The 14,713-nt window shown below is 42.2% G+C and overlaps 1 protein-coding gene across 2 annotated transcripts in view; it reads right to left on the bottom strand.

Annotated features, from left to right (window-relative positions):
* LOC127590793 (protein turtle homolog A-like) overlaps positions 1-14,713 on the bottom strand; it is a 51,494-nt gene that overhangs the window by 19,100 nt on the left and 17,681 nt on the right. For both annotated transcript variants that reach the window (XM_052050227.1, XM_052050228.1), the window contains exons 5-9: positions 14,379-14,527; positions 14,050-14,161; positions 8,563-8,704; positions 3,973-4,118; positions 1,516-1,658 (exon numbers count right to left, since the gene is read on the bottom strand). In XM_052050227.1, coding sequence (XP_051906187.1) covers positions 1,516-1,658; positions 3,973-4,118; positions 8,563-8,704; positions 14,050-14,161; positions 14,379-14,527 — 692 coding nt within the window. The remainder of the gene's footprint in view (positions 1-1,515; positions 1,659-3,972; positions 4,119-8,562; positions 8,705-14,049; positions 14,162-14,378; positions 14,528-14,713) is intronic.

Genomic DNA, 14,713 nt, shown 5'->3' with positions numbered 1-14,713 from the left:
TGTTTTCATCTTCCACTAACACGGGGGTCGGCAACACGCGGCTCTAGAGCCACATGCGTCTCTTTAGCGCCCCCAAGTGGCTCCCTAGAGCTTTTTCCAAAATGTTTGAAAATTGAAAAAGATGGGAGAGAAATATATATTTTTTTGTTTTAATATGGTTTCTGTCAGAGGACAAACATGACACAAATATTATTAATGTTTTCCGATGCTGTAAAAATGTGTCCACTAAATATTAAATGTCAACATTGCGTCAATTAATATTTGTGTCAGAGCCCGCAACACACTTTTCTATTAGCACGGGGCGGGATGTCAGTCAGGTGGCTGTAAAAAACGGCGTCCAATTCACAGAGGGAACTGGCAAAGAATGGGAATCTGGAGGACAGAGAGAAGCATTTTTAAACGGTACACGTGAGCTACGATAGTTAACACGCTGCAAAAGTGCGTCCTGTGCCTCGTTCATCTCAGCGGCCATTATGGCTGTTGCTCATTACGTCATGCGTGTGTAAGAGTGTGCGTATGCGTGTGCGGTAACAGATCGATCACGGGAGGTTGGTTGTTAGAAAACTACATCTTCCGTCAAAAATGTTTGTGCACCCCTCATCTACAGGATGAACTGCGGGCGTGGGGGCAGGAACTTTTAATCATGAATGCTTGTTGTGTATTTGAAGCCAACTTAGTCATGTTGATAGCAGGCTAATGTAGCTAATATAGATACATACAGTATGTGTTACATTCATTATTAGGCTTTTTATTTTTTGCGGCTCCAGACATATTTGTTTTTTGTTTATTTTGGTCCAATATGGCTCTTTCAACATTTTGGGTTGCCAAGCCCTGCACGAATACTTCCAATTCTATCACTTCAAAGTTAATTTTGCACATGCGATGCTCCCCCAGATGGTCCAGGAGGGAAAAAATATATTCCCAGTCTTTTAGCTAGGCTGCTGTTGCTATGATTTATACTTGTTTTGAGCTTCTGGTACCTCCAGGCCATTCAGACATTCTCAAGGCATATTCAAGGCAATATCACAATATCACTTCAAAACAAGTGGCATTGCTATTACGCATGACAACACTCGCCACCGCTGAGTGTTTAAATCCGTGTTGTTGTTTTTTTGGGAGTAGAAAATAATAGGAGTAGCTTGAACAGTGTGGGGTTGCTGTCCCCGCTCTTGTGACCAACACACTGTTTGCTGACATCACGTCGTCATCCTGTAACCAGGATGGTGACAAGCATGAGAAGGATGTGCCAGCCGGCTATGGCTATTTATGATTCTTCCACATGCCACTGAGGCTACCAACAGTTAAACTGTACAAAATCCCCATGCCTTACTTCTTATTTGATACTGATGAGACTTCATCATACAACAGACATTTCGGAATTCCAGATAAGTCAGCAGACTTGGGGTGAAATTAAAAAAAAAGGGAGTTGTGATAGAAGCATGCAATCGATGATGCAATAGGGATCAGAAATCTGGTCGAAACAGAGCTGTCATGGATAGATGTGTTCTTTCATACCAAGGACAAGTCAAGTGGCTTTCCATCTTTAGTCCAATCCACACGCAGAAGAGGAGGCTGAGATATTAAGGGGCAGTTAACCATGCCGTCCAAGCCTGTGGGAAGATAGGTTTCCAGAGGCATTGGAAGCGCCTGGGCTGGATCTGAGAGAAAGAAAGCATTGAAATGGCATTCCTGATTAATTTATTTATTTTGACTAACCACTACAGATAATTTCATCCACAGAGGAAGTCACACGCGCTGGTGAGACTGCACTGTGACCTGTGAACAGATTGTTTCGTCATACTACAATTTACAAGTGCTCGAGTAATTTCCCATGGGGGGTTTTAACAGCTCTCATTGAAAATAAGATTTATTGAGTCGAACAGCACCTCAGAACTGAATAACTACGCGTTTAAATATACATGTGTTTTTCTAAGCCTTAACAAGGCACGTTATGGGGCAAAAAAACAATGAGAAGAGAATAAAAGGGATGAAACACCAGCTGCATAATGGAATGAGATTCTAATATTCTAATATTCAAAGCAATAATCAGCAGATGTAACTTTTGAAGAAAAGTTAAAAGTTCTGGTTGCTATTTTTTGTTTGTTTGTCTTAAACAGTTAACAGTGCTTACCGGTAGTTTATTATTCATTTTGTAGGATAATACTGCAATTTGAAAGGAAATGCTGTGATTACTTGTGACCAGTGTTATCATAGTCATCTCGAATTCTATGGAACAGTTTGGAGAAAAAAATGTGGAGTTCCATTTCTATACTGATTAAAACTAAAATTGACATGCTGAAAATGTATGTTGATGTCTTTACTTATGCTCATATCAACCTCTAAAAATCTTAGAATGATCGCCCAAGTATTAGGGATTTTAGAGGCGCTTACTACAAAGCTTTGGTCACTTCAAGAGAGAAACGCACCGTCCATAACATAGAAAACACACGACATGTCTTGCCACATTACACAATCAATAAATTAAACTTTATTTTGTATAGCAGATTAAAGGGACGGGCGACAACCCACTTCCATCCTTACTTAGTTGGTCCTTTTTAAAAAAACTTCTCATCCTATGTCCTCCACCCCCTGAGTGTTTTTGTTTACATAGACAGCGATTCTCGAGCCCAAAACAAACACCAACCAAACAAAGTTGTACAACAGTTGTATCATCATAATTTAAGGGATGTTCACATGGCAACCTTTGCTGCGATGTAGCACCGGAGCTGCCACTCGTAGAGAGTTCACACGTACAAAGTTATGACGGTGTTGCCCCTGAAAACAGCTTAAACCGGAGCAAATTTAACCCTGCTCAGGAGGTGGTTTAAAAATTTACTCCGGAGTAAATGCTAGTTTGCGGGGCAGCACTGATATACAATGGGGATACACAATACACAATACACAAACAAGGCGGGGAAAAGGAAGTACATTTTATGCATGTGCATGTTTTATTTCCGTATTATTACGAGGTGTGAGTCTCTGTGTGCCCTGCGATGGGCTGGCAACCGGTGCAGGGTGTCCCCCACCGACTGACCGAAGACGGCTGGGATAGGCTCCAGCACCCCCGGTGACCCTGGTGACGATTAAGCGGTTCGGAAAATGGATGGATGGATATTACGATCGTATTGCACGGCCACAGAAACTGCCATGTGAACTCAAGTGGGGCTCCCTCACCTCACCTCACCTATCCCTTGACCTCGGTTGTGGTCGTTGGGGCGCCCGTGAAGACCCTTTCACCGTTTCTTTCCAACCGTCTCTGTTTTCTGCCTCTCTCTGGGACTTTGCGAAATCCAGGTTGGTCCACTCTCTGATGTTGCCCTCCCACCTCTTTTTCTGCCTTCCTCGTTTGCGAGATCCTTGTACAGTTCCTTGTAGCACCGTCTTTGCAAGGCCTGATGATCTCGTAACATGGCCGTACCACCGTAACTTCCGTCTTTTTACGATGGTGAAAAGTGGGGCTGCACCGGGGTTAACACGCTTCTCTTTAGTAAGCAGCTTTATACGTGTGAAGGCGCCCCAAAATTTACACCGATGTAAGATATATCGCAACAAAATACGTTGGTGCAGCACCGATGCAAATGTGTGCCATGTGAACACCCCTATTGTGGAAACACTAGCCCAAAAAAATACAAATACACTCACTGAAAAGTCAACAAAGTTTCATTAAGAGTACAAAGAAGCAGCAAACCTAAGTATATACTACCAAAAAGCATTTTAATGGCCCAGCAGCATTTCAATGATTAAGAAATGCGATGGGGCCAAGACTTGAATTTGTTCTGTGACAATGCTCGGAACTCAAAACACTCATCTCAATTTTGGAACATGGTCACACTGTTGCTTGAGAAGATTTGACACATCTTCTGAGGTGCTGAGTAATAATTCAACAATACCAGGTTTAAAATTTGTATGCGGGAAAACACACACACGCACACACACACACACACATCCCTGAGCTCTGATAAATGGACTTACGCATGACTGTGAGGATGGCAGAGGCAGTGGGTGGTGTCAGCAGGCCATTAGTGGGTGCACAGGTGTAGTTCCCAGAATCATCTGGGGTGAGACTTGAGATGAGTAGAGTTCCATCCACCATGATTTTCACGCGCGACTTCAGCGACCTTCAAAGACAAACGCGCTTCAGAATGGAAAGAAAAAAACAGCTACCTCGGAATCACAATGAGAAACAAGGCAGCGTTTGTGTGCTCGCCAAGGCTCTCGACACTGCAGGAGGTGTTGTGTTGTTTCTTTTTTTGATAGCCAAGGTGGATGTTAAGGAAAACTGATTGCAGTTTGAACGCCTTCTACTAGGCGTGAGTTCCATTCACATCAAAGGGGACTCATCACATTTGCTGACTTAATGTGTCTTACTTGTCTTTATACGAATGTTAACTAGTGACTGAACGTTGCTGTTAGCGCACCCTTTTTTTCCAGCGAGCAATGAATCAAATGACGAATGTGAAGCAGTTACTCCCCGCTATGAACACACAGAGATTTACCGCCAACTCAGTGGCTGTAAGCAGCTTTCTAGCCTCATTTCACAACAAAATAAATGTATGACTCAGTCGCGGTGCTCCCATCAAAAACGGTATCTAGCTGCAGACATCTGTTTCCACAACATAATCTCTGATAAATTCTCTGTGCACAAACCGCTCCAGAACAGCAACATGAAAAAATGTCATAACAGAAGATTGGAACATTTACGTATATGTCTGACATATTTTCAAAAGACTGCAAGTGTACAAGCCATGAAATGAGTGAATATTAATGATCTAAGAACATACCAGCAGGTGATTAACCTCGAAGCTGGATGCAAAGCAAATATTGGCAACTCATTCCAGTTTTTCCCAGTAGATCTTATAAATGTTGTCAGGTGGAGAAAAGCAATAGAATACTTATGATGAAGTTGACATCTTTGCTAATAACATGCATGGACCCCTGCTATTCGCGAAGGTTAGGGACCGGGCCAGTCCGTGAATAATGAACATCTGTGTACGATTGACCCCTTTTAAATGCATTCAAATGTTTTCCATGAAATGGGGAGAAAAATATGTATGTATGTATTTAAATAAAAATTTAAATACACACATACTATTAATTAGTATTAATCTCAAGTGTCATTTTTTGACACTTGAAAGTGTCCCTCAGCGTAAGCATGAGCGCGGATGGTTCTTCATCTATGTGTGCCCTGCGATTGGCTGGGAACCGGTTCAGGGTGTCCCTCGCCTACTGCCCGAAGACAGCTGGGATAGGCTCCAGCATGCCCCGCGACCTTGAGAGGATAAGTGCATTAGAAAATGGATGGATGGATGGATATTTGTTTCAATAAAATTTTGCAAGCTTAATGCTAAAAGGCAATGCAAAATGTCAAAGTGAATGATGAATAACAATTGAATGACATTATTGTTGCAGTGTTATAACCCTTTAAATCATGGATATTAGACAGACTACATCGCAATACAGTACACACCGGTATTTTCTAAGCTTAGAGAAAAATGCCAACTACTTCTGTCACTGACTGAGACTTGTCAAACTCTTCATCATGTGTGTCTCTGTCTGTATTACAATGACCCCAAGTGGCCAAGGCACGCAAACCGGAAGAAGCTGAACCATGGCCACGAAGTTCAAGCAAAAACACATGGCAAAAATGTAGCTAAAGTTGTATCTTTGTATAAAGTACAATCTTAGAATTCTGCTATTTGGCTTCTGAAAATCTATATAAAAATGTATTTTTGTTTGGTTTTGTTTTGTTCTGGGCGGGACTGGATTAATGGCCTTTCCACTGATTTGAATGAAGAATGACTATTTGAGATGTGAATGTTGTGAGTTACAAATGCAGTCACCGAATCTATTCAATGGGTATCATGAGAAACCGCTGAATAAATAGTTTCAACAAGATGTTAGCGTTCCACAGTACCAAACATATTTTAAAACTTTGGGTGTGCATTTTCAGGGTGTGCAGAGTTATGTACAATTTCCTCTCCACAAGTGCCACTTTTCTATCAAATCAGTCCTGCAAAAACTGCTTGCCCTGCCATCACTTCACCACTTTATCAAAAGTGGTGGATGGACAGTGTGCTGGCAATCATGCAGAACACCAAAGGTCTTTTTTTTCTGGCACTCATATGGGCAATTGTCAAAAACTGTCCTCCATGTAACTTTGTCCTTTGTGATTTTTAAACCAATTTCATTTGATGTTTTTGATGTAACATGAGCCAAATGCTTTTTGGCTGTATTTTGTGTTTTCGTAGAGCATTTGGTGGGAGTGCCTACTTGTCACAGTGATTGGGAGTTGTTGCACTTATCCACAACAAGTTGACACACGCACAATGGAACACGAGTGTCTGTTGATCTATGTATGCACATGTTGACAGGTGCAAACACACAACAGAAAAACAAAACAAAATCCAAATGGCAGGGTTAGATGACGAAAATTGTGGATCACATGCTTCCTAACCAGATACATGACAAAAATGCCATTTTCAATGAATGGACAAACGATGCGTGGATGTCAGTTACCCAATACTGATGTTCTGGATGATTTGCTTTTGGATATATTTGATTTTCCTCATGTCCCACGTGTCTGTCATTCAGTTTTGTGTCCAGCTGTACAATAATGTAGATTCCCGTATGGAGAGAGTATGGTCCGTTATGACCACGAGAGCGTTTGTTGGCTACAAAGTCAAGTAAGTAGCTCTGAGGAGCAATGAAAGTGGGTGGGTTTTATGATCTGCAAATATACTGTATATATTTTTTAATTGTGACATGATAATGGTGGTATTAAGAGGTGGATGAGGTCAACCAAGTCCCCATTGAACGCCCTGGTCTGAAATGTACCGCCACCCATTGGTCCGTTTCCACTTATCATTGAGAGAAAAATAACATAATCCTTGAAATATTACCACCTTGGACACACACTGGAGGATGAAAGTATCCTCTCATCTCTTCTACTTGATTACAGCAAAGCGCTTCGTGGTCTCGATAAGACAATTTAGTTTGTAGTTGCACCATCAATTGGCTGTGGGTATTTTTGCACATCCAAATTTATCAAACCACTTGACATTTACTTCAATTTATGCACTTCAGTCCCTTAATGTTGTACTTGTTTACGGCAACCAAAGCATGAAAGACTCGCTTTCTCTGAGCAATTTGCACGCACGCGCACACGCCTGCCCACCGACGCTTGAGTGGCGAAGAATATATGATAGCAGTGGCCAATGGTTTCCCAGAGATACGAGCAACTCTGCGTTCTCACTCGCCACAATTCTGTTGTTGGATTATAAGGTAGCTGAGCCTTTGAGGCTCGTGACGTGACCCAAGTAAGACTGTCTGCGACACTAACTCGGTCATTGCCACACGGCACACAAGCAGGCAAACACCACCACTTTGGTAAAACCGGCAATGTGTATTTGAGTGATTACACTTAGCCTCGTCATTCACCAATTTACATTACAATGCGAACGTTGTCTTCCAAACTCTTCATACATCTTGAATAAATGTTTAAGGCACACAAAACAACTGAGACGAACAGATTTCCTCTCACAATAAATACATTTGTGGCCTCCCCCGCCCCCATTCTCACTACAGACGACAAGCACGTGGCACGCAGCACAGGAGACAGTGTTGAAGCTTGCACAGATTTGATTGCAGTGGGCAGAGCAGCCTTCCTGAGAAGATGCCATTTTTGTTCGTTTTTTTTTTTTTTTTTTAATTTCACCAACCAATACTCGAAGCACATGTGTGCCGAATCATGCATGGAGAGGAAATCTATATGGCTGTCGGATTAAAGATGAGCCTTTGCACCCTCAAAGTGGCTCGTGGGAGCGGCGGGGTCAACCGCCACAGCTGATATTCTCCCACATTTGGCAGGTTGGTGGGTGGTCATTACAAGCCCTGCATGGGCGCGTTTCCCAAAGAGTCTTATTTTGTTCTGCAACATGACATTGAAGTATTTATATTGCTGGTAGGGCTGCAACTAACAAATATTTTAATAATCACTTAATCAATTGATTATTTGTTCGATGTATCAATGAATCAGATGAAAAAAAAATCTGATTTAAATTTCCTTCCCTTTTATCCAAAAATAGGGCATTATTTCAAATGGACAGTGCAAAAACAATTATTTCAGATTCCAGTTATTGGGTTTGGTCCAAATCGTGAAAAAATAAGGAAAAATGTTTCCGAAGCAAAAACAATTGTTTCATTTTCACTTAATACAAAGATAATCACTCCGCTTTCATGGACAATGATTACTGTTGAGAAGCTGAAACTCTGAGCATTCGGACAATTTTAAAATGAAAGAGTTATACTGACCATTCATTGATGACAAATGAATTAAAATTAGTTTTCGATTAATCGTGGCACATCTAATGGCTGTCACTTTGCACTGCTGCAAACACGTGCTTTTAACACTTTCATCGATCCTGTAACCTGATAAATGATAAGCCGCTGGAGTAGCTGCTGTCCCTGAAGGGGTTAATAATGATACCGATGATACTATAAAGTAAATAGAGAGTAAAAGGTGAACCGGCACACTCAATAATGAGATGGGATTTTAGAACTTACTGTAGGTAGTAGACATTTTCTCCTCCTTTCAGCCACACGTACGTCATGTTTGAGGGGTCAGCCAGAGCCTGACAGTGAAGAAGTGCATCCTGGGATACATTGACGGAGGTGCTTTTGGGAGGTACAATGATGACGGGGGGACCTGGATAAAGGCAAAGACACCACATACTGTTCATTATATTCCCTGAAGAAATTTGTCGCTGGTGTAATGAAGTTCTTTTTCAAACCGAGTCAAGCATTCCATCCATTTGTGGCTATGCTTCGACTTTATTATACTGATGATTTGCACTTATTATCAGCATAAGAAAGATTAAGAAGCTAAAGAGGAATTTCAGTTCCAAAACGTACTCTTTAAAATTCCAAATGAATGCTCAGCGATGTTGCTGCCAAAGAGAAGCACAACCATCCCCTCATACCTTGAAAATAGAGCAGCTGCAGACAATAGAGGAATCCATGCGATAGCAAAGATTCAACCAAATCAACGGAATGCAACAATTATTCATTCATTCATTCATTCATTCATCTTCCGAGCCGCTTGATCCTCACTAGGGTCGCGGGTGGTGCTGGAGCCTATCCCAGCTGTCTTCGGGCAGTAGGCGGGGGACACCCTGAATCGGTTGCCAGCCAATCGCAGGGCACACAGAAACGAACAACCATTCACGCACACACTCACACCTAGGGACAATTTAGAGTGTTCAATCAGCCTGCCACGCATGTTTTTGGAATGTGGGAGGAAACCGGAGCACACGGAGAAAACCCACGCAGGCCCGGGGAGAACATGCAAACTCCACACAGGGAGGCGCCATTTTGAAGTCAAAATAACAAAAAAAAATAACACAAGACAACACATAGGACAGAGACAGTCGTGCAATCTTCACCACTTTTCTGCATACACTTTGTTGTCTGAAGGAGTTATAGATGAAAGAGGAGAGGATCAAAGTGTCCTTTCACCAGTGGATCAGAGACATCATGCTGAAAAATGTGCACACGTCTGCTACAAGCAAAGTTTTGAAAGCAAACACGAAGCTGTAGCGTCCATTAACGAAAAGAGATTAGTTCACTTCTCCTGTCCCACATAATCCGCTTCAAACTCCAAGCCGCGACTCCCAGCTCCAAATCCGCATCGGCACTCCGCGCCAACGCTCCTTTCTTCTCATCGTCGGCTCCTCAAGACCTCCATCCATCCAGCCGCAGACCGTTCAACAGCACCGATCTCTCCGCTGAACAAAGCGGGGCTGTGAAAAATGCTGCCCATTACAGGCGCAAGACACAAGCGCCCCGGGACTGTCCAGCAACGACAGTCAAATGGCGCCAACATTCCTCCAGTCAAAAACAGTGCTGGTATACCCATGCTGCCGAGAAGGCGCAACCACCAAGCACAGAGTCTCCTCCTTGATGAATGTCGTGGCCAAAAAATGCTGAAAAAGGTCCACATCAAGTCCACACGACGTAACAACAAACAAAGTGACAAAAGAAACACAAGAACAACAAAAAAAGCAAGGCTCATGAGAGCACTTACTGACGGCTGCCTACTCGGGCACCATCTTGACTTCAAAGATGCACCTATAATCCCTATGCAAAAAAAAAAACTAGCAATGCATTAGCTGGAAAAAAAAATCTCATGTAATGTTGATACCAAACCTCTAAACTGTGTTTTTTGCAAACCCTCCCTCCATATTGCAGGTTTGATTCACCGCATAGGTCATTTTTAAATATGCGCATTAAGACTGCAGCAGTCATCACTCATCAGTTCTACTGTACATCCCTAAATGCTTGATGGATGTATGCCTCAGTGATGGTTTAGGGGTTGCTTAAGGCTTTTAGTCTCTCACATCAGCTCATCAGGCAAACATACTGTAATCCATTCATGTGGCAGCACTCCTAAATCAAGCATCATAAGCACAGATAATATAACTCAGCCTGCGTTTGCCGTAGCGTTTGAGCGGTTCCATTTGGCTGACGACGAGCACTCGAACAGTGATTTGAAATCTAAAAATGAAATGAACACAGCGCAAGGCAGATGCAATTCTACTTCTATGTCAGCAAACAGTAGCCGTGGAACAGGAAATTCTAACTGGTCATAGGGGGGCGGATTTATAATTGCCAATAGATGCCACAAGATGGTGATGACATATCATGAAGTGCCTCAACTCACTTCCACAGACTTTTTTTAACACAAGATGGAACCAAAGCAAGACATTTAAACAGAACAGAAAATAGATGACTTTTCCAGCAAATAACAGATCATAGGCTAAAAAAACACTGGATTGGGGAAATCTGGAAAATGTGACTGACCAGTGAATATGTGTTTGGGTTTGGGGATTGCAGATGAATTCAAAATAACATATTATCACATTAGTTGGCCTGGAATAACAATGTCTCACATTGTAGCCATTGTGCAATAAGTAATATTGTTTAAAAGACACAATGTCATGCAACATTTCCGTTGACTGTTGTTGTGTCGACAGTACGGTGCGTGGAAATAAATTTCATTCGACAGCTGTAAGTGTAACAATTACAGACCATCACCATATTTATGTTGTCCCACGCCCACCCAGTATGCATGCAGGCCCTTCACCAAGACCCGTAAAATCCCATTTGAACATTTGAGTACCGGTATTCTGAATGTTCTGTGTATGCAGTTGGATTTCCTCTGCAGAGATGATTGAAAAAAAAATCCTGAAGGAAGCTTCAATTTTCACACCATTCTCTGCCAGGAGGGTCCAACCAATCGATCATGGGCAATCGGTAGTCCATGGACTTGTCCCAAATTGACTGCGGGGGGGTGTAGGAGGAAATGTGTGCGTGTGGATAGATTTTTCTGTTAATTTACACCGTTCCTGAAGCACCGTATCAGTTTCACTTTCATAAAGAAATTAAATACATTTTTAAAATCAGGTCACCTTAAAGCTACGATGGCGCATGACCTGCATCACCGGAAATTGTTAGCGATCGGCAGTCTGCAATTGCAGCGAGCCATCAGAGCTGTTGAGATGTGACTATTTTTTGTTTATTCTCATTCTGAGTTTGTTTGAGCTTCACCTGTGGCATTGTCAAAAAATGGGAATCTTGAGCACCAGGAAAAGCATTTTAAAACGGTACACATACTTACGATATGTCCTGCACTTAGCACGCTGCGTGTTAAGCGTGTCCCTGCTTCCGTTGTCAGGACTCCCATGAAGGTCGGCAGTGATTCCCTTTTCACAAACTCACAGGCTCTTCTCATTTTATTTTTCTGTTTTGTTCATGTTATGGTCCGTTATGACTGTTGCTCATCATGGTGTGTGTGTGTGTGTGTGTGTGTGTGTGTGTGTGTGTGTGTGTGTGTGTGTGTGTGTGTGTGGTTGTGCGCGCGCGAATGCATGTGGTAACAGATCGATGGCAGGAGGTTGGCTGCTTGAAAAGTAGATCTTCGGTCATAAATGATTGGGCTCCCCTGTTCGATGCAGAAGAGTGGGAGTCTAATCCAATTAGACATACTCTCCCTGTAAAATGGTATGGTGAAAATCTTCGGGAAGGTACTGTGTTATTGCAAACCTGAAACATTAGAAGGAGCGTTTGGCAGCAAGTCAGCATTTAGCAAAGCATCTTGAGCGGCTGCGACAGATTCCAGCCCACAAGAGCAAAACCACTACAGAGCTTGATAAGCCAAATGGGCCTTCCAATGTTCTCAGCAAATTTTCTGGAAATGCTGCCAGGTAGCAGATGGAGGAAGAAGGTTGCAATGACTGAACCCGATCATCTATAGGCAACATTGTCTAAGTGCTGAACAATTTGGTATTTCTTTTTCCTGGGAAATTGTCTTGTCTCCGTGCACCTATTCATTTTCTGCTGCCGATTCTTTTCTTTGTCACTGCTGATCTCATTCCGTTGGAATAGGAAAGAGGTCAATCACAAGCCGCAAATAGACAGACACTAATGGTTTCACGTATTTGAGTACATTTATATGTCACATACAAATGTTTCAATACTAAAATTGAAAATATAAATACAAACTCAGTATTGAATTTTAACTTGTAAATAATGATTGAGGGTGGCACGGTGGTCGACTGGTTAGCATGTCAGTACTGTATCACAGTGCAGAGGCGCAGGGTCCGATTCCGGCCTTCCGGTGTGGAGTTTGCATGTTTTCCCTGTGCCTGCATGGGTTTTCTCCGGGTACTCCGGTTTCCCCCCAAAACATGCCTGGCAGGTTAATGGAACACTCTTAATTGCCCCGAAGTGTGAGTGTGAACGTGGATGATTGTTCGTCTCTGTGTGCCCTGTTATTGGCTCGCAACCAGTTCAGGTTGTCCGAAGATGGCTGGGATAGGATCCAGCACGCCTGCGACCCTCGTGAGGATAAGCGGATTAGAAAATGGATGGATGGATTATGATTGATTACAGGGGCGGCCAATTCATTTTAAATTAAATTTCTCATGTGGCCCCTTTCAAAAATGGATGCGCATAAGAAATTGGAACAGGTGTCGAATGTCTACATCAACAAGCTAACCTCAAGTGTGTTCAGTATTAATTTTAGGGATTGATCAAATGCACTGAATTCTTCTTTTCGTTTCGCCTTGTCCGATCACTAGTCGTTACAGCGCGTCATTTGTTTTCTGTGAAAGCCTAAAATTCTGCCTCCTCCTCCCTAACGCCAAATGACCTCATGACTTCCCTCACTACATCAATCAATCTTCTCTTAGGTTTCCCTCAAGCTCTCTCTTTATCCTCATCTGCCTTCTGCTAATCAACTCACTGTCTCTTGTCTGGAAATGGCCAAACCATGCAAGTCTGCTCCTTCTAACTTTGTCTCCACAAAATTCAACCTTGGTCATCGTCCAATGAGGTCATTTCTAATCCTGTACAGCATGGTCATTCTCCAACCCTGGTTGATAAATCGATGATCGATCGATGGCACGATCGTCGGCATACAGGCAGGCAAGCGGATAGATACACATTGGGAAATTTGACAAATTATTTGAATTCCATAGAAATGTCAAAAATGCAAGAGATCAATATAAATAGGGTCAAATCAAATAAGCATCAACATATTGTTTTCATTTTAAGAGGCATTCTAGTTGAAATGGGCTTGAATAATTGCATTTTTAATTACATATGATAATAGTTGATTTTTTTCATTTACTACTTTATCTGTAAATATTATAAAACCATAATAACTGATTAATTAACCTGTTGCTAGATAAATGTGTTGAGTTTCTGCTGTTATTGTCAGCAAGAACTGAAAAATCTAGGAGAAAAAACTTTTTTATGAAGGTAAAGTCATAACACTGATGAAAGTCTAATATTGTGGGATCCGTGTTGAGTGTCAATAAAAGTGTACAGCTTGAGAGTCCTTTGATTCTCCACGATGATGCAAGAGAGCGAAACTAAAACTCGCATTGGCTCATAGCCATTCCATAACCGGCATGAGGCACCCCAGAGGAACTGGCAAACAAACAGACATACAGTCCGTAGACAGACTGACAGACAAGGGTTGTTACTGACCTTTTATCTTTACCTTTGTCTCGAGAGTGGCGTTTCCCTCCGAGTTGGAAGCGTGACAGGTATACTGTCCCGCCGACTGCACGTTCACTGCTGTCAGAGATAAGGCTCCCTCCTAGTAAACATGACATGACAGAAACAGGTGGACCGTACAAGCACGTTCAAGAGAATAGATGAATGGTTAGTTTGCACAAAAATGAACCGAAGGCCGAAACATTAAAGTACAGACATTGAGAAAAGGCTCATATGAAAGTCCGCATATATGTTTAGACATAAAGATAAAAACTCATTTAACGAGCTTGCTACCTAGCTAGTTAAATAATTATGCCTACCTGATCATTCCCTGTTTGAATCACACTGCCATCTTTCAGCCAGGTGATGGTTGGAAGAGGGTTGCCGATGGCAGCACAGACAAGAGAGAGGTGACCTCCAACCAGAGTCTCCAGGACAGCGGGTGGGGTTTTTGTGAAGCGTGGGGCCGCTGGAAAACAAAACACGAACCACCTTCTGTTGGTGAAAAAGGTAAACTAAAAAATGAATTATTAACTATTTCTTGACTTCAATTCCTTGTAAATAATCTTTGTATACACACTATATACATTGTTTTAATCAAGGGCTCATTCCAGAGCTCTCTTCCATTTTTCAATCACAATCTTGCCTGTTGTAA

The sequence above is a fragment of the Hippocampus zosterae genome, chromosome 18 (genome assembly GCF_025434085.1).
Source record: "Hippocampus zosterae strain Florida chromosome 18, ASM2543408v3, whole genome shotgun sequence".
NCBI classification, from domain to species: Eukaryota; Metazoa; Chordata; class Actinopteri; order Syngnathiformes; family Syngnathidae; genus Hippocampus; species Hippocampus zosterae.
Note: the sequence above shows the minus strand (reverse complement) of the source record. Positions and strands in the feature narration are given on the sequence as shown.